The sequence below is a fragment of the Bombina bombina genome, chromosome 6, assembly GCF_027579735.1.
Source record: "Bombina bombina isolate aBomBom1 chromosome 6, aBomBom1.pri, whole genome shotgun sequence".
Lineage (NCBI taxonomy): Eukaryota > Metazoa > Chordata > Amphibia > Anura > Bombinatoridae > Bombina > Bombina bombina.
Genome location: NC_069504.1, coordinates 426,609,360 through 426,626,368, shown reverse-complemented (window position 1 = coordinate 426,626,368; position 17,009 = coordinate 426,609,360). Strand labels below are relative to the sequence as shown.

General features: G+C 41.6%; 1 protein-coding gene across 2 annotated transcripts in view; it reads left to right on the top strand.

Annotated features, from left to right (window-relative positions):
• Window positions 1–17,009, top strand: part of RNF14 (ring finger protein 14) — a 243,020-nt gene that overhangs the window by 94,453 nt on the left and 131,558 nt on the right. For both annotated transcript variants that reach the window (XM_053717169.1, XM_053717168.1), the window contains exon 3: window positions 15,634–15,782. In XM_053717169.1, the coding sequence (XP_053573144.1) occupies window positions 15,634–15,782 (149 nt within the window). The remainder of the gene's footprint in view (window positions 1–15,633; window positions 15,783–17,009) is intronic.

Genomic DNA, 17,009 nt, shown 5'->3' with positions numbered 1-17,009 from the left:
TGGGCGCTAGACCTGTGAATGTGGGGGTCAAGAAGGACTTACCTGCTGATGTTCTTCTTGGAAATGACTTGGCCCCCCTTGTTTCTGCCTACGCTCCTATGGGTCCCGCTGATGTTAACTCTGTGACTACCCGTGCCCAGATCCGTGCAGCAGAGACTGACCCACCTCTGCTAAGCCCCAGGACGCTGAGCGCAGTAAATCTCTATCCGCTATTGATATGTGGAGGTCCCGTTACAATGCGCTGATGAAGGAGAAGAGGAGCGCAGAGGAAAAAGCACGTTTAGAACAGGAATCTCTGCTAGACAAGCTGCACCGACAGACTGCAGAAAACACCAGCTTGAGAGTGGAACATGAAACATTAAAGAAAAACTTAGTGACACTTGAGGAGAAGCTGACGCTGGCTCATAGTGAGGTGCAGCAACTCAAGGGCACCCTATGTCAGTATGAAGGGATTGTGGATACCTATAGAGAGCAGGTACAGAAAACTCGTAAAGAAGCTGATGGGATTTTGAAGGACTGTTTGGCCCTGGTCTGGGCACTGAGGAATTTGAACCCTTGTTTGTATGGACAGGAATTCTCTCTCATAACGGGAATACAGATGGATTGTCCCAGCAAACTGACATGCCTACCAGGCGCTCTGGTGGTATATGGCACAGTACATACCCTGGATAGCCGAGCATGACAAACCAGAGGGAGAGGAGTTTGATGGTCCTGTCCCCCAGCAACACGGCTGTTTAGCCAAAGGGGAGACGATTGGTCTCCCCCTCCAGCAGCACAGCTATGTATCCAAAGGGGAGACAGTCGGTCTCCCCCTCCAGCAACCAGGCTCCCACCAGGCTACTTCCATGGTAGTACTGGCGCCTGGGCAGAGTACAGCTGGTCTCTGCCCACCTCGCAACCCACCAATTCAGCGTACCCGTCCCCCACACAGCTGTAGTGAGGCACCTGGAAATGGACAAGTTTTCCCCGTACTCAAGTGTAGTAACCATTTATTGTGGGTGGGCTGTTCTACTAATTGTGTTTTATGGGTGGGTTGCTGGACTAACCAGGGCACTGACCGGCAGGAGGTCAGATACCCTGTTAGTCTGTTTGGAAAAGGGGAGATATGTGACAAGACCAATCTCGCCACTGTGCCTTGGAGGTCCTGTTATGGAACATTCTTTGGGCTGGAGGTACATGGGCTTAAGGATACCCAGAGACTGCATGGAAATATGGAATTTTATATGCTGGATACCCCATGTACTTTCATAACTCTGTCTTATGCCTATGTCACCCTGTATCCATAAATACAGGATGGGTACAGTACAGGGTGTGAGTGCACCTTTTGGGAGCAATTGTGACTCTATAAACCAAGTGGGCATAAAAGACTTTATAGCTAATAAGAACTGTTCCTATATTCAGTAATAAGATGTATTCTATGTATGTTTCAGATCTGATTGTGTCTCAGGAGTCTGTCTGGGTAAACTGATTGTGTCCTTGTGTGATTATGTTAACTAGACTGGCCAATATCAGATTGTCTGAGTAAACGTTCTTTCCCAGTAAATTAACTTAATGTGTTAATCTGTTTTACCTGTGAATAGACAATTGTTAGAGGTTTGATGCATTGTTCATATGTTTGCTTTACTGTTAAACCAATGCCCTCTGTAACCTGAAGCCAGGGTGTATAAATCTGTGTGCTGCCTTCAAATAAAGTAGTTATTCTTTTTTAAACCTGAAAGGTGGAGCTTGGTCTCATGTTTGCAGGGAAACTGGCTGGGTTTGTGAATTGCTGATTCCCTATGCAGGACGTTGTTCCCTGGTATTAACCCTTGGTACACTGTTGGTACTGTAACACATACCACGAAACTAACCATCACAGAGCTTACAAGGCTTGGACTTTGAATGATGTGGATTCAGGGTTACTGGGGAGTGGCCAACACCACCTAAATGGACTCGGAATTTGATCATATTTGGATACAGCTTTCTGTAAGTTTTATATGTACCTTTTCCATGTTTGTGATTGATATTGCTGAAATTCTAATAAAAATAGAAACAAAAAAAAAACACTGTATAAAATCCTCCAACACTTAATATTGTTTTATGTAATACTAAAAATGTAACCCCCCAAGCTATAAAAAAGTAAAAATACAGATAAAAAATAAATAAAATTAAACCTAAACTAACACCCCTATAAAAATAAAAAATCCCCCCCCAAATAAAAACAACCCCTAATCTAATACTAAGCTACCAATAGCCCTTAAAATGGCTTTTTGTAGGGCATTGCCCTAAAGAAATCAGCTCTTTTACATTAAAAATAAACAAAGTCCCCCCTAACAGTAAACCCCTCCCCCACCCACCAAACCCCCCAAAATAAAAAAAAATAACACTAATAAACCTAAACTACCCATTGCCCCTAAAGGGGCATTTCTATGGGCATTGCCCTTAAAAGGGCATTCAGCTCTTTTTGAAATTGCCCAATGAACTCTAAACTAAAAAAACCCCAAAAATTAAAAAAAAAAACCTAACACTTAAGCCCCAAATAGGTACTCACGGTTTCAGAAGTCCCGGCGGAGAAGATCTTCTTCCAGGCGGGTCCATCATCTTCATCCACAGCGAAGATATTGCGGAGCGGAGGTCCGGAGCGGTCTTCCCAGATGTGGCAATCCTCGGCGATAGTCATCTGTGACGGCGTCGGCGGTCCTCAGCGGTATGGAGGCTCCTCTTCATCCGATGTCCGTCGTATACTGAATATTGAATGCAAGGTACCGCAATCAATTTGGGGTACCTTGCATTCCTATTGGCTGAATTTTTCAAAACAGCCTATAGGATTAGAGCTACTTAAATCCTATTGGCTGTTCAAATCAGCCAATAAGATTTCAGTAGCTCTCATCCTATTGGCTGATTTTGAAAATTTCAGCCAATAGGAATGCAATAAATATGGGGTACCTTGAATTCAATCTTCAATGTGCGGCGGACGATCGTATAAAGAGAAACCTCCACGCCTTTGCCGAGGAGGCCGCCGACTAGGACCGCCATCGAGGATCACCACATCTGGGAAGACCACTCCGGACCTCCGCTTTGCGCCGCCTTCGCTGTGGATGAAGATGATGGACCCACCTGGAAGAAGACCTTCTCCGCCGGACTTCTGAAACCATGAGTACCTATTTGGGGCTTTAGTGTTAAGTTTTTTTTTTATTTTTTTGGGGGGGTTTGTTTTTTTAGATTAGGGTTTATTGGGCAATTTGCAAAAGAGCTGAATATCCTTTTAAGGACAGTGAAAAAGAGCTGAATGCCCTTTTAAAGGCAATGCCCATACAAATGCCCCTTTAGGGGCAATGGGTAGTTTAGGTTTATTAGTGTAAGGTTTTTATTTTTATTTTGGGGGGTTTGGTGGGTGGGGGGGTTACTGTTAGGGGGTACTTTGTTTATTTTTAATGTAAAAGAGCTGATTTCTTTAGGGCAATGCCCTACAAAAAGCCCTTTTAAGGGCTATTGGTAGTTTTATTCTTAGATTAAGGGAGTGTTTTTTAGGGGGGGTTTATTTGGGGGGAGGGCTTTTTTATTTTCATAGGGATTAGGTTTAATTGTTTTATTTTGGATAGTGTTGTTTATTATTTTTTGTAATGTTAGCATTTTTATATTTTCCGTAATTTTAGATTAATGTAATGTAATTTTTTTTTTTAATTTTAATTGTAATGTAGTATTTAAAAAAAAAATGTAATTGAAGGGATATTAAACCCAAATTTTTTCTTTAATGATTCAGATAGAGCATGCTATTTTAAGAAACTTTCTGATTTACTCCTATTATCATTTTTTTTGTTCTCTTGGTATCTTTATTTTAAAAGCAGGAATTATAGCTTAGGAGCCGGCCCATTTTTGGTTCAGGACCTGGGTAGCGCTTGCTGATTGGTGTAGCCAATGTAGCCACCAATCAGCAAGCGCTAACCAAGGTTCTGAACCAAAAATATGCCGGCTCATAAACTTACATTATTGATTTTTCAAATAAAGATACCAATAAAATGAAGAAAAATGTAGTAGAAGTAAATTAGAAAGTTGCTTAAAATTGCATGATCTATCTGAATCATGAAAGAAAAAAAATGGGTTTAATATCCCTTTAAGATGTTAATTTAGGGGGTGTTAGGTTAGGGGGCTTAGTCTTTATATTAGTTTTTTGCGTTGTGGGGGTTGGCGGTTTAGGAGTTAATAGGTAAATTAGGTTTAATGCGTTGTGGGGGGTTTCAGATTAGGGGTTAATAGATGTATTAGTTCGTTTGCGATGTTGTGGTTCGCGGATTTAGGGGTTAATAATTTAATTGGGTATTTTTTTTCCCCCTTATTACTTCGCGCGAGCAGTTAGTTTATTTTTTTTTCTTAATAGTTCGTACGGGCAGTTAGTTTTTTGTTAAAAAAATACTTATTGTGGGCGGTTATTTTTTATTTTTTTTATAATGCTCCGTTTGCCTTCGCTGCATCCCGGTGGATTCTGAAAATATCAGGGTGGTGAAAGAATCCACCTGAGGATGCGTGCGCACCTGCCGACGGCGATGGACGTGTTGCAAACACAATTATGGTATAGATGGTGGTAAATGGGAATGTGAGTCATATTTCTACTATAAAAACTTAAATCATGCCATATAGTGCAGAATTATATAACATTATTTTAGTGCTATCATTATAAAACCTTTTTTTCCATTTTAATTTTTTAAAAATATGCCTGTTTTACAGACCCGCTCTCTGCTGAGCGGGTCTGTTTTTTTTACACAATGCATCGACCCAGCTGTATAGTCACAGCCCGGCCCGACCGCGCCATAACATTAAGTGCAGCTCGCTCCTGCTGTCAGACAGAGCAGGAGCAAGCTGCACTTAATGTTATGGCGCGGTCGGGCCGGGCTGTGACTATACAGCTGGTCCGATTCGCTGTGTAAAAAAACCAGACCCGCTCAGCAGAGAGTGGGTCTATAAAACAGGCATATTTTTAAAAAATTTAAATGGAAAAAAAAGGTTTTATAATGATAGCACTAAAATAATGTTATATAATTCTGCACTATGTGCAGAATTATATAACATTATTTTTTACATTTACTGACACTTTAATTTATTAAATAAATCAAAAATATATTAACAAAATTCATAATCATGAAATCCAAGATGTACAGTTTTTACGCCATCATAGTCTAAATATGTCACATGACTAAATATAAATGTTGGAGATGCTGGCCGGCTTTAACGGGACAATAAACACCTTGTAATTGTAAGACATTTCTGTTTTATTATAGAGTAAACACCACCCACCATTTTCCTTATTTGGAGGAGCTATTCTGGGCTTTAGTCTGCAGACAACAAGGCTAGCCTGTGCCATAATGTTAGTATAAAGTAAATTTTTTTGCAGATGTCTATTAAAACCAGTAATCGAAAAAATATGTAGCAAAGTTGACCTTGAGAAGTCAGCAGGGTGCATTTCAAGTTCTGGGGAATAATCCTCAAATTCAGAGTGATATTCCATGAAAGGGGAGCAAAATAAACAATGAAAATGTATTGCAAAAGTCTTTCATTATGCATAACTAAACATTTTATATAAAAATCTCAAGGTGGTTACTGTCGCTTTAAAGTTGTTACATTTTTCTTCTGATGGAAAGAGTCCACAGCTGTATTCATTACTTTTGGGAAATAAGAACCTGGCCACCAGGAGGAGGCAAAGACAACCCAGCCAAAGGCTTAAATACTCCTCCCACTCCCCTCATCCCCCAGTCATTCTTTGCCTTTCGTTCAAGGAGGTTGGCAGAGAAGTGTCAGAATTTGTAATTTTTGTTTTTGTCTCTTATGGAGGGTAGTACTCTTCGGTATGGGACAAGAGTTTTAAGTAGTCCTGTCAGTCTCTCAGTGAGGGCTTTTAATGAAAGTTAGTCCGGAGATGCAGGGGATTTCTTTCTGCGAAACCATCCCGACTCATATTAACAGCTCCTCAAACAATCAGCGTTGTCGAACTTTGCTTCGCTGCCTGCTTTCTTTTCTCAAGTCCATGGCAGAAGCGATGCTACTATCCGTCACACTTGAAGGGCCATGTTCCTGTTCCACGGCGTAGATTCCGGTAAGATCATTTCATTTTACTTTATTCGCAATGTACTGTAATGTGAATGTTTCCCGAGAGGCTACCCCCTTGCGGGTCTAACTTATAACATAAGGGTCTCAGTGAGTTTCTTTTAGTATCTTGGAATTGAGGGTTAATATCTCCTGAGGGGGGTTATTGAACAGGGGGGTTTATAATCATGTTTGTTATGTGATTCAACCTGCTTATGTTCAATGTTTACTGGGCTCGTGGTTGGAACATTGAGGCCTTTGGAAGTGACGCAGCCTTTTGGTTGGGCGCGCTTGTTTTGGACTGTACGGTTCACCTTGTGTTCGGGCGTGGCTATGTTCCGTTTTTTCCATTTCCGCATTCCCGTCCGTGTGACAAAGGAAAATGTTCTAGTCCGCAAGGGTCTGGTTATAGGAGGTGGTGAGTGTCCCAGCCATTGGGGGTGTCAGGTGCCGTTGTAGTTTTTACTACTTTAGTCCATATTTAAATATCCTCTATCCAGTTATGGAGGATTCTGATGCTGAGGCTATTTTGATTTCAGATTCAGTTACAGAGGATTCTGATACTGAGGCTATTTTGATTTCAGATTCTGTGTCCAGTAATGAATCCGGAGTGGCCTCGTTGACGCCTGTCAACCAGTTTTGTTCTGTATGCCATTTCAGAGCACCTGGTTCCTCAGGCTCAGGGAATCAAGGGACTGCTGAGCCATCCGCCTCGGGGGTCCTGTCCTCCAAGAGGCGAGTTCCCTACCAAATCATACTTCTGCACATGTGGGTAACCCAGTTTATGGTTCCTCCATGCGGGGTGGCGTGTTTCCCCTGGAGGTTGCAGCACGTTTTCACATCCACATAATGTTGGCGATTGTCTGCAGAGTCCAGACGTTGATTTTTTAATGTGCTCGTGCCCTATTGTCCCGGGCCTTCCGCCTTGGGGAGGGCCTCTACAGTTCCCTGCGGGGCTATCTCTCCCTGAGTGTTGTGCCTTCCGTTACTGGATTGCATGCCTTCGCGTGTTGCTCGTTTTTCAGTTATTGAATGACCCTATCTTTACCAGATATGGGGATTTTCAGTCTGATAATTTGAATGGTGCACCTCATTAGACATGTGGGGATAAAGTAATCTGATTGTCATTGTTTGAGATCTTTCCAAGTTTTGTGAGATAGGGCTCCATTTGGCTGGTCCTGCGGGTAGGCCTGTATCTTTTTTTGGGCGTTAACCTCCCGGTTGTCTTATATTTTATTTATATCCGATGGGATGTCTTTTATTTGTTTTTGTTTCCTTTGGGAACCTTCTGGGATTGATACTCTTTATTACTTCTTCGGAAGTTGTTGGACATGTTAGTCCTGTGTTACAAATGTCTGTTTTCTGTTTTTTCCCCTACGAGGGAGAATTTACGCATCTTGCCGGTTGGGACCCTAGGTACAGGTTGGTCCTGTCGGGTTAGTTCGGTCTTGTGGCTGTTCAGACGCGTGGCGCTGTTCTGCTCGGCTAGTTTGGTAGAAGTGCAGAGTGCTCAGGTTATCATTGTTTGTTTTCATGTTAAGCTAAGCATTCGAGAGGACCTGTGGGTCCGTGAGGTGGGAAGGATTGTTTCAGTCCTTATAGCCTTCAGTCATAAATGACCAGGCATGGGATTTTTTCTGCTGCGTCACTGACATCAGATTTCATCAGAACTTAGAGTTTCCTCCCCCATGTGGTGGAGGGTGGGAGGGCTTAATGCCCCTTACCGTTATTGAGCGGTTTGGCCTTCATTTCTAGGCCTCTGGATTTGACCTTTTGGGCTTGATCCAACAGCTGGTACAGGATAGCTGTCTAGCATGCGGAAGGTTTGCAGTTTGAAACCTGTTGCAGCTCTTAAGACCTTGCAGGTGTACGCGTAAGCTGTTTCTAGTGTATCTAGATGCAGCTTTTACTCTTGACTGAGTTATAAGAGGCTTTTTGGGTCTTCTTCCATTACCTCCGGGTGAGTGGATCTCTTTTTAGGGATCTGTGTTTCTGGGTGATGGTTGTTCCCTGCGGGGATTTTTGTTTAGCTCAGGGTTCTCTGGAGCTGGGTAGGCTTTGTGCCTTCTCTTCCTTGTGTCCTCTGCTTGTGAGACTGGTCCTGTTAGTAGGATTTTTTGACCTCAAGGTATCCCTGGGCGTCCTGAGGCTCTGAAAAGTATCTTCATAAGACTTCTAGCCTTGTTCCTTGGAGCATTGGACTTTAGCTAGGGGTGGTTCCTTCCTTTGGTTGGGGCTTTCGAGTTCTCTCGCTATCTGGATTTTCTGGTTCTAGGGTAATGTTTGCCTGAACTATTGGGTACCCAGAACTGTTTTTCTCCCTGATCGGCGGGTTGCACTGTAGTGGGAACTGGGGCTATGTCCTTGCTTTATCTACCAAACCTGGTTATGGTTGGCCTGGATTTTGGAGTATTTTTACTCTTTGCCACAGAGTGACCCTTGTCCTCTAGTCGTTAGCCGTGTGGCTTGAGCCTTAAGGGTGGTTGGTTCATACCCAGTTGCTGGTGTTGCATGTCCAATTTCTTGTGCGCCTTATGGTTGCATTCCCCTGGTTAGCTTGCAGTTGTTCCCGTGGATTCCCTGCTCTGCAGGCGATTGGGTTGGCTGTGCCTATGCTTGGCAAGCTACTTGTAGGGGGGTCCTTTTCTAGGACATCTGTGTTGGGAATTTCTCTTCCCATTAGCTGGTGCCTTCGGGCCTTGAGGACAGTTGTTGCTCTTCCGGCATCATCCCTTTTCTTTAGGGGATATTCTCCTCCCTATGGAGATGGAGTCCTTGCTTGGTGCTTCTCCTGGATGGGAGGCAAAAAGGTGGGATTGGTTCCCCCGGGGGTCTTGCTGGCTCAAAGCAGACTTGTTGGGCCTTTATTTTGATGGATCCTTAGGTCTATGGCCTTGTTGTCTGTTTTCAGAGTCGGTTTGTACTTGTACTCTGTGGGGATGGCTGTGCTATCCTTACACTTGTTTCTGTACCTGTTTCAGGATTCTTTTGTTCTCCTGTTTTGGGTCCCTGAGGATGGGTTGGTCCAGCTGGCTGTGGGTCTGCAGGTCAGGATGGCCGAGCGGTCTATGGAGCTGCGCTCGGTCTCAGTCTCCTCTGGATGTGTGAGTTTTCTTGAGTCTATCCTGTTAACTTAGTCTGCTAGGGTATAGATGTTCCTTTCAACTGGCTCCATTGATTTCAGAAGAGAGTTTACTCTACTCTTCCTTCGGGTTCTGAGGGTATACTCTCCTTCTCGGGGGGCCTCGATTGAGGTTTGTGTTCCTCTTTTTAGGGACCTGTGAGCAGGTCCAGTGACTTAGGTTGCTTGGAGCATGCCCTTTGTCTGGGGGTTACTTTTGTGGTCTGTTTCTTGCTTGACTGCTTCTTCTTCCTCGCAAGTATCCTCTGTGTCGTCCTGTTATGGACTCTGTGTTTTCAAACTTGGGGTTCTCTCCTGGGTGCATTACACACTTTTTCATGGTCGAATGCCTTGCTATTATTGACACTTGGAGGACTTTGCCTTTTCAGTTGCAATCCATACTTGCAGGATGTTGGAGAGACGTCTGTTCTGTCTCTGTCCCCGGTCTTATCCCGGGTTTCGCTTGTAAAGGCGTGGCCTCTTTTCCCTGTTTGGGCCCCTTTGGGCCTCTGTGAGCTAGACTCACTCGTGGAGGTGTTCTTTTTTGTATTAGGGGACCTTTCGGTTTCCTTGGTTCTCCCTTGCCTTGTTCCCTTAGGGGTTTCAGCTGATGTCTCCTTCATTTGTGGAGATGAGCGGTGGAGGACTGTTTGTTGGATGACGGTGTCTCCTGGAGGACTGTTGGCTCAGTCGAGTCCGTTTGCGGACTCTAGTTTGGCTTCTGGACCAACTGCGAGTCAGTGTCATTGGGGCTTTTTCCTTTTCAAATTTTCTCGGCTTCGGGCGAAGCAGTGTTTTTTTCTCGGGTACAGGTTCAGACTTGGTGCCCTCAGTATGGGCCGCCTATGTACTCTCCCGTCTTGGCATTCAGTGTCCTCTATAGCTTGGGTATTGTTTTCCCAAAAGTAATGAATGCCGCTGTGGACTCTTTCCATTTAAGAAGAAAATCATAAATTATGCTTACCTGATAATTTCCTTTTCTTCTGATGGAAAGTCCACAGCTCCCCACCCGTAATTTTATGTGGGGCGTCCTTATATTCTTCTGGCACCTTTCACCCTGATATTTCTTCTACTGTTCCTTGTTCCTCAGCAGAATGACTGGGGGATGAAGGGAGTGGGAGGAGTATTTAAGCCTTTGGCTGGGTTGTCTTTGCCTCCTCCTGGTGGCCAGGTTCTTATTTCCCAAAAGTAATGAATGCAGCTGTGGACTCTTTCCATCAGAAGTTATCAGGTAAGCATAATTTGTTTTTTACTTGATCACACTCAAGTCTGTTATATATAGTGTTTGCATTATATATGTCACTAAATAATAGCTCCATACAGATAGTCATGCTGGCTATGTGCCAAGAAACTACAATATTGGTATGTATATTATAAAGGTGCAAGTGTTAATGCTTAAAGTGAAGGTAAACTTTGATGAATGAAAGCCCGTTTTTTTAAATTCTATTAAAAACAGGGGCACTTTCATTCATCAAAGTTTACAAAGCAGCCGTTTTGATTAAAAACTTACCTCCCTTCTTTGCACAGCCAGAGCAGCTTCCCTCACCCAGAGATCCTCTCTTCACACGTCATCAATGACTAATCTAGCTTCCTCCAATCACGGCATGGCCTCAGGCAATGACTACCCTTGGGGTAAAGCCGTGATTGGAGGAAGCTGGATTAGTCATTGATGACGTGTGAAGAGAGGATCTCCGGGTGGGGGAAGCTGCTCTGGCTGTGAAGAGGAGAGAGGTAAGTTTTTTTTTAATCAAAACGGCTGCTTTGTAACATTTGATGAATGAAAGTTCCCCTGTTTTTAATAGTATTTTTAAAAAACGGGCTTTCATTCATCAAAGTTTACCTTCACTTTAATAAACCTACAGTAAACCTCCAGTTCATTCCCTTTAACCAATTCTGCACCATAATATCCACCTTTTATCTAATTACTCCCTACATGATCCCCTTATCATATTCCCTCCATCAGAAAATGTTCTTGTACATCTAATAACCTAAATAATCCCCAGTAACAAAAAAGCCTCCTATACAATCCACCCGCTGCAAAAAAACAACTATAATACGTAATTACTCACCATACAATGCCCACAAAATTAAAAAAAAAAAAGATTATTAAATTGAAAAATGGTAATTCCAAAAAGGCTTACCTTAAACAGAGAGTAAACACCTTGTAATTGCAATATATTTCTGTCACCTTTATAAAGAATAACATATCAGCCAAGTCTTAATTGATTTAAAACACATAAACATTGTGTTTGCTGCAATTTTTTTTCAATAGTTAAAATCCACTTGCACCATTTGTATGAGACATTCAGGATTTGAGTGTGTAGGCAACAAAACTAGCAACGCTTATATTGTTAGTATAAATTGTTCTGCAGTTTTTCTCTGTAAAAGCCTAGTAGGGAAATATATATAACAGGGTTAGCCGTGATAAGTCTGCTGTGTGCTTTCTCAGTTCTGAGAATTGGAAAATAAATGATTTCTGGGCTCATTTCTTTCTGAGCCTTGTCAAGGATTCTCTTTTTTTTTTTTTTTTAAATCATAGTTTTTTTATTGAGGTAATTCAAGAAGGTAACTTACAGTTTACATTGTCACATTTAAAAGAATACAGAACAGAAAGTGTCTCATATGGCTTTGTCAAGTAACACATATGTTAGTGCCAAACAGTGTTACCTATACAAGAAAGCTGCAAATAACATATAGAATTCTTAAGTAGTACAGTAAAACATATTACCACTATTAGCTGTGTCACACTTAAAATGCAACTATAATAATTCGATACCTCTTTTTCATATATAAGATAATAAAATGATAGAATTTAAACAACCCTGGTAAATTATACTTCCTATAGAGTGATACATGAATTATAATAGAGGTGTATTTATTTTTGAAGGATTGACAAATTATAGGGAAGCATAACAAGTTGCTCCTATTAGATACACGTGAACAAGGGGCAAAGAGCCTCATTTTCATGATAAACAAAAGATTAAGAGCAACTTATGACAAAATGATGTTTGTAGCGGGTTAATACCGCTTATTTATCCACCTAATATAAGAGTGGATTATAGCTATGAGGGCGGGGGACGGAGCTATAAATTCTATTAGAGTTTACAAACTTTCCAGGCTGTCATCACTATAGCTGTACTCTATACATACGCTTACGTAGAAACCTGCTCAAATATCCTGGGTTTTTGTGTATAATATGGGTCAGATTATATTCTAGAACAATTATTCTCATAGCAGAGTATCAGGATGTATGTAACGTGAGATATAAGGTAGATAATATGAAACATAGTATAAAACGAGATATAAAGGGCTTCTAGAGGAGCTCCTCTCCTGGGGAGATGCCATCTACCGGCGACAAGGGAAAAGGGAGTAGGGGTATGACCCGCAGGCAACAAGTACCGGCGGGAAAGGAAGGAGAGGAGTCCCTTCTGTATTATTTACGTATAATGCCAATTCCGCTGGTCCGGCCGCAGCCAGCAGAACAAGACTAGATTAGTATACCGAACCCTTCTAAATAAACATACATTATCTATGTATACTGCAACATCCTGACTCACAATTAGGGTGTCTAAAGTAAACTTTCTAACTTAGGATGATTTGAAAATATAACCTTGACAGATGTCAGTGATATACCAAGAAAAGGTTACCTATCTGGAGCAAGCTTATGTTATTGAGTAGGAGCCCTATTGAAGTGCATTTAAATGTAGGTAATGATATCAACTTGGGGTGTCCTTTTTAGATTACCTGTTTCCAAAGTAGGAAATGGATATGCCTAAATACAATTCGGGGCCCTATGAGGCATCTTAATCTGTAGACTATTGATAACAATAACCAGTATTATATAGAAAATGAACTAGTATTGGGCAAAGGCTGAGCTCAGAAGTTATATCTCACATAAACCAGCAAAAGACGTGCACACTGTTAGCCAGTAAAACTAAGTCCCTGCTAATAATTTAAAAATAAAACAGTGTATGCATATAGACACTGGACACGGGAGTCATGACAAAATACCTATGACAAACAAATATATATTAGTACAATTACTAGGTTATGTGTGATCCTAGTGGCCTCTAATAGTGTGGGATAACTTCTTAACTATGGGGGAGGGGATGCAGCGGGCAAAAGCCGAAAGTATATGGGCATGTTATGAAAGGAATAAGTAGAAGGCTTGACAGTTAATAGTGGTTCCCCTATGTACTACCACAGGAACACTGATGTTTCTATACCCCATAACACTAGTACAATATGAGGGAGATGAGCAACAAGCTAGGGTATGAAGTCTGTTGAAATTACTAATATTATGTAGGCGTTCCAGATAGTTGGGGGTATGTTAGCATATGAGCACTAAACTGACAACCTGGGGGAAAATGTGTATTTTCTGCAATCAATAAGTCTTCAGGACTGCAATAGGTAGAGATTAGGGACTCCCAGATTAAACTCCGTAGGAATGTGGTAAAACAGAACTTTAGCATATAACACACAATAAGAGTCCTGACAGAGGGTATTCAATAAAACAGGGAAAAACAATAACATAGGGGGACAGAATAATACCATCCAGTGCAATTAACATAATTGTCATCCGTCCTGAATAAAACTTGAAGCGTGAGTGTAGTTAGAGTCTACATGTTAAGAGAAAGCCTCTACAAAGTTGTACATATGGACTGCAGTCATTGTATGGGGCTAGTCTCTATATTCAAGCTATATCTATACACAAGAGGGCTTAGTATTATAATTGACATTACACAAATTGCCATTAACTATATTAGACCATATATGTGCACTTACCATAGGACATTGTCAGAGTGATAACCAATTACACATACATACTTTATACATAACCATGTGCCGCTAAAACAGCCCTATTTATATATTAACAGTGATATGACGTCCCACATAATGATAAGAAGGAGCAGTTTATGTCATGCTGGGAGTATAGAAAATGCAATGTTAAAGTCCTGCCATATTTATAAAACAGAGAGGAGGGTTCCTGTCAGTCCGGATATACCCGTCTTTGACTTCCAGGGAAAGCCTCCTGAACTAACCTATGCCAGAACGCATAGGAGCCGGGGCCCCTGGAATCATGCTGGCCCGGTGATCATGTGTCAAATAGAGCTGCACCGCTATGTAAGAAAGAGTATTAGGGTGACTTCTGGAGCGTGGATATAGCCTCACACATGACTGCAGGCTGAGCTCGGCATCTGTTGTCTCACTTAGCGTAGGCTTCTGACTTGAAAGGAGGTTTCCGATACTATCGGTATCTGCAGAGCCGATGGTAATGTGAGCTGTAGGCTGTAGGTCGTTAGGTTTGCTTGTGCCATTAAACTTTGACCACGACACCTCTAGATGAATTGCGCTATGCTGCACAGACCTCATATGGATGTTGTGCGGCTGCAGGATATGTAGCTGTTTACCGCTATCAGATTGTGCCTCCATCTTAGGCTCGAGGCTCCAGATCTCTGCTTTAAACCCTTCTTCCATAGCCCTGAATGCGTCTCCTCCTAAATGTGGTGGAGTGAGTTCACTAAAGTCATTCACTCCCTCAGATTCACCCGGCAGCGGTGCATATTGTTGCGGGTCACTAGCGGCTCTCAATTCCTCAATAAGTGCCTGCCGATGGTGGTCTAAAGAGAGCATTAAGTTGCGCAGTTTAAGAATGATTTGCCTCTCCATGAGGCAGCTTAAGGGGGAATTAAAAGCAGAGCTGTATCTCTTAGGAGCAGGATGATGTATAGAAGTCTCACAATATGGCGGCGCACTCCATGCAACAGCCTCAGTAAGCTGACAGGCCTTCATGCTGTTGCGTTGTCATCTGTAATATATTATGAGCCAATCTTCTATGCCTTGTATACCCACGCTTGTTTGGGGCTAGATCTGATAGTATGAGAGTATCTCACATGCCAAAAATATAAAGTTTATAGCTCACATATCAGGAGCTCTGAAGTAGTGTGTCTTGCTGCGTTGGCTGCTGGCTCCGCCCCCAGGATTCTCTTTTATTAACAGAATATTTACTTTGCTCCTGATTGGTTGATATGATTAACCGGTCAAGAGTGCCGTGGGCATAGGCTCACAGTCACAATTGAGTCCTCACACTATTCTCATTTACACTTTATAGTGATTGCAGATTTTTGTCCTTTTAGATTTTGCCTTCAAATGTCTTAGCATTAGCAATTTCAATTAAAAAAAATGAGGAACTAGCATTTGTGTTTGTTTTTAATTTATAAAGCCCTGTAAAGAGTTTTCAGCCTCAGAATATATAGAATATTTACTGAAGTTTAACATGTTAATGAATACAGTTTTTTAAATCGCTTCTTAGAAGTTGAATATATTAGTATTGTTTATGATTGATATATTATTTTGACTATATGGACAATGGTTATTGTTTTGTATTTTGGTTATAATATAAAAAATATATAGACTTATTACTGAAAATGTTTCCTTTTTCATGCCTTTCCAAGATGAAGCAGCAGACATTTTAACTAAGAGCTTTGAGGACACGGTTTGTTACTTGCCACCAATTGTCCTGAACTTTGAACTTCCCCCAGATTACCCATCTACCTCACCTCCAATCTTCACACTCAGTTGCAAGTGGCTCTCACCAAAGCAGGTTTGCAAGAAATTACTTTGAAATAAACAGTAGATAAATAAAATTAGAAAAATATATGGTTATAATGTTTTGAAGTCTGTTTTATATACAGTTGCTTGGTGCAGTCTATAGCAAAATGCCTGTGTAGTAACAGTGATATATACTGTAGGTAGAAAACCCTTTTTCTCCAACATAGGTGTGTCCGGTCCACGGCGTCATCCTTACTTGTGGGATATTCTCTTCCCCAACAGGAAATGGCAAAGAGCCCAGCAAAGCTGGTCACATGATCCCTCCTAGGCTCCGCCTTCCCCAGTCATTCTCTTTGCCGTTGTACAGGCAACATCTCCACGGAGATGGCTTAGAGTTTTTTGGTGTTTAACTGTAGTTTTTATTCTTCAATCAAGAGTTTGTTATTTTAAAATAGTGCTGGTATGTACTATTTACTCTGAAACAGAAAAGTGATGAAGATTTCTGTTTGTAAGAGGAAAATGATTTTAGCAACCGTTACTAAAATCGATGGCTGTTTCCACACAGGACTGTTGAGAGGAATTAACTTCAGTTGGGGGAAACAGTGAGCAGACTTTTGCTGCTTGAGGTATGACACATTTCTAACAAGACGATGTAATGCTGGAAGCTGTCATTTTCCCTATGGGATCCGGTAAGCCATTTTTATTACATAAGAATAAAGGGCTTCACAAGGGCTTTTAAGACTGGTAGACATTTTCTGGGCTAAAACGATTGATATATAAGCATTTTTAATACTTCATAGCTTTGAGGAATTATTTTATTCTTGGGAATTATGTAAAATAACCGGCAGGCACTGTATTGGACACCTTATTCTCTAGGGGCTTTCCCTAATCATAGGCAGAGCCTCATTTTCGCGCCTCTATTGCGCACTTGTTTTTGAGAAGCATGACATGCAGATGCATGTGTGAGGAGCTCTGATACATAGAAAAGGCTTTCTGAAGGCGTCATTTGGTATCGTATTCCCCTTTGGGCTTGGTTGGGTCTCAGCAAAGCAGATACCAGGGACTGTATAGGGGTTAAATATAAAAACGGCTCCGGTTCCGTTATTTTAAGAGTTAAAGCTTTCAAATTTGGTGTGCAATACTTTTAAGGCTTTAAGACACTGTGGTGAAATTTTGGTGAATTTTGAACAATTCCTTCATACTTTTTCACATTTGCAGTAATAAAGTGTGTTCAGTTTAAAATTTAAAAGTAACGGTTTTATTTTAAAACGTTTTTTGT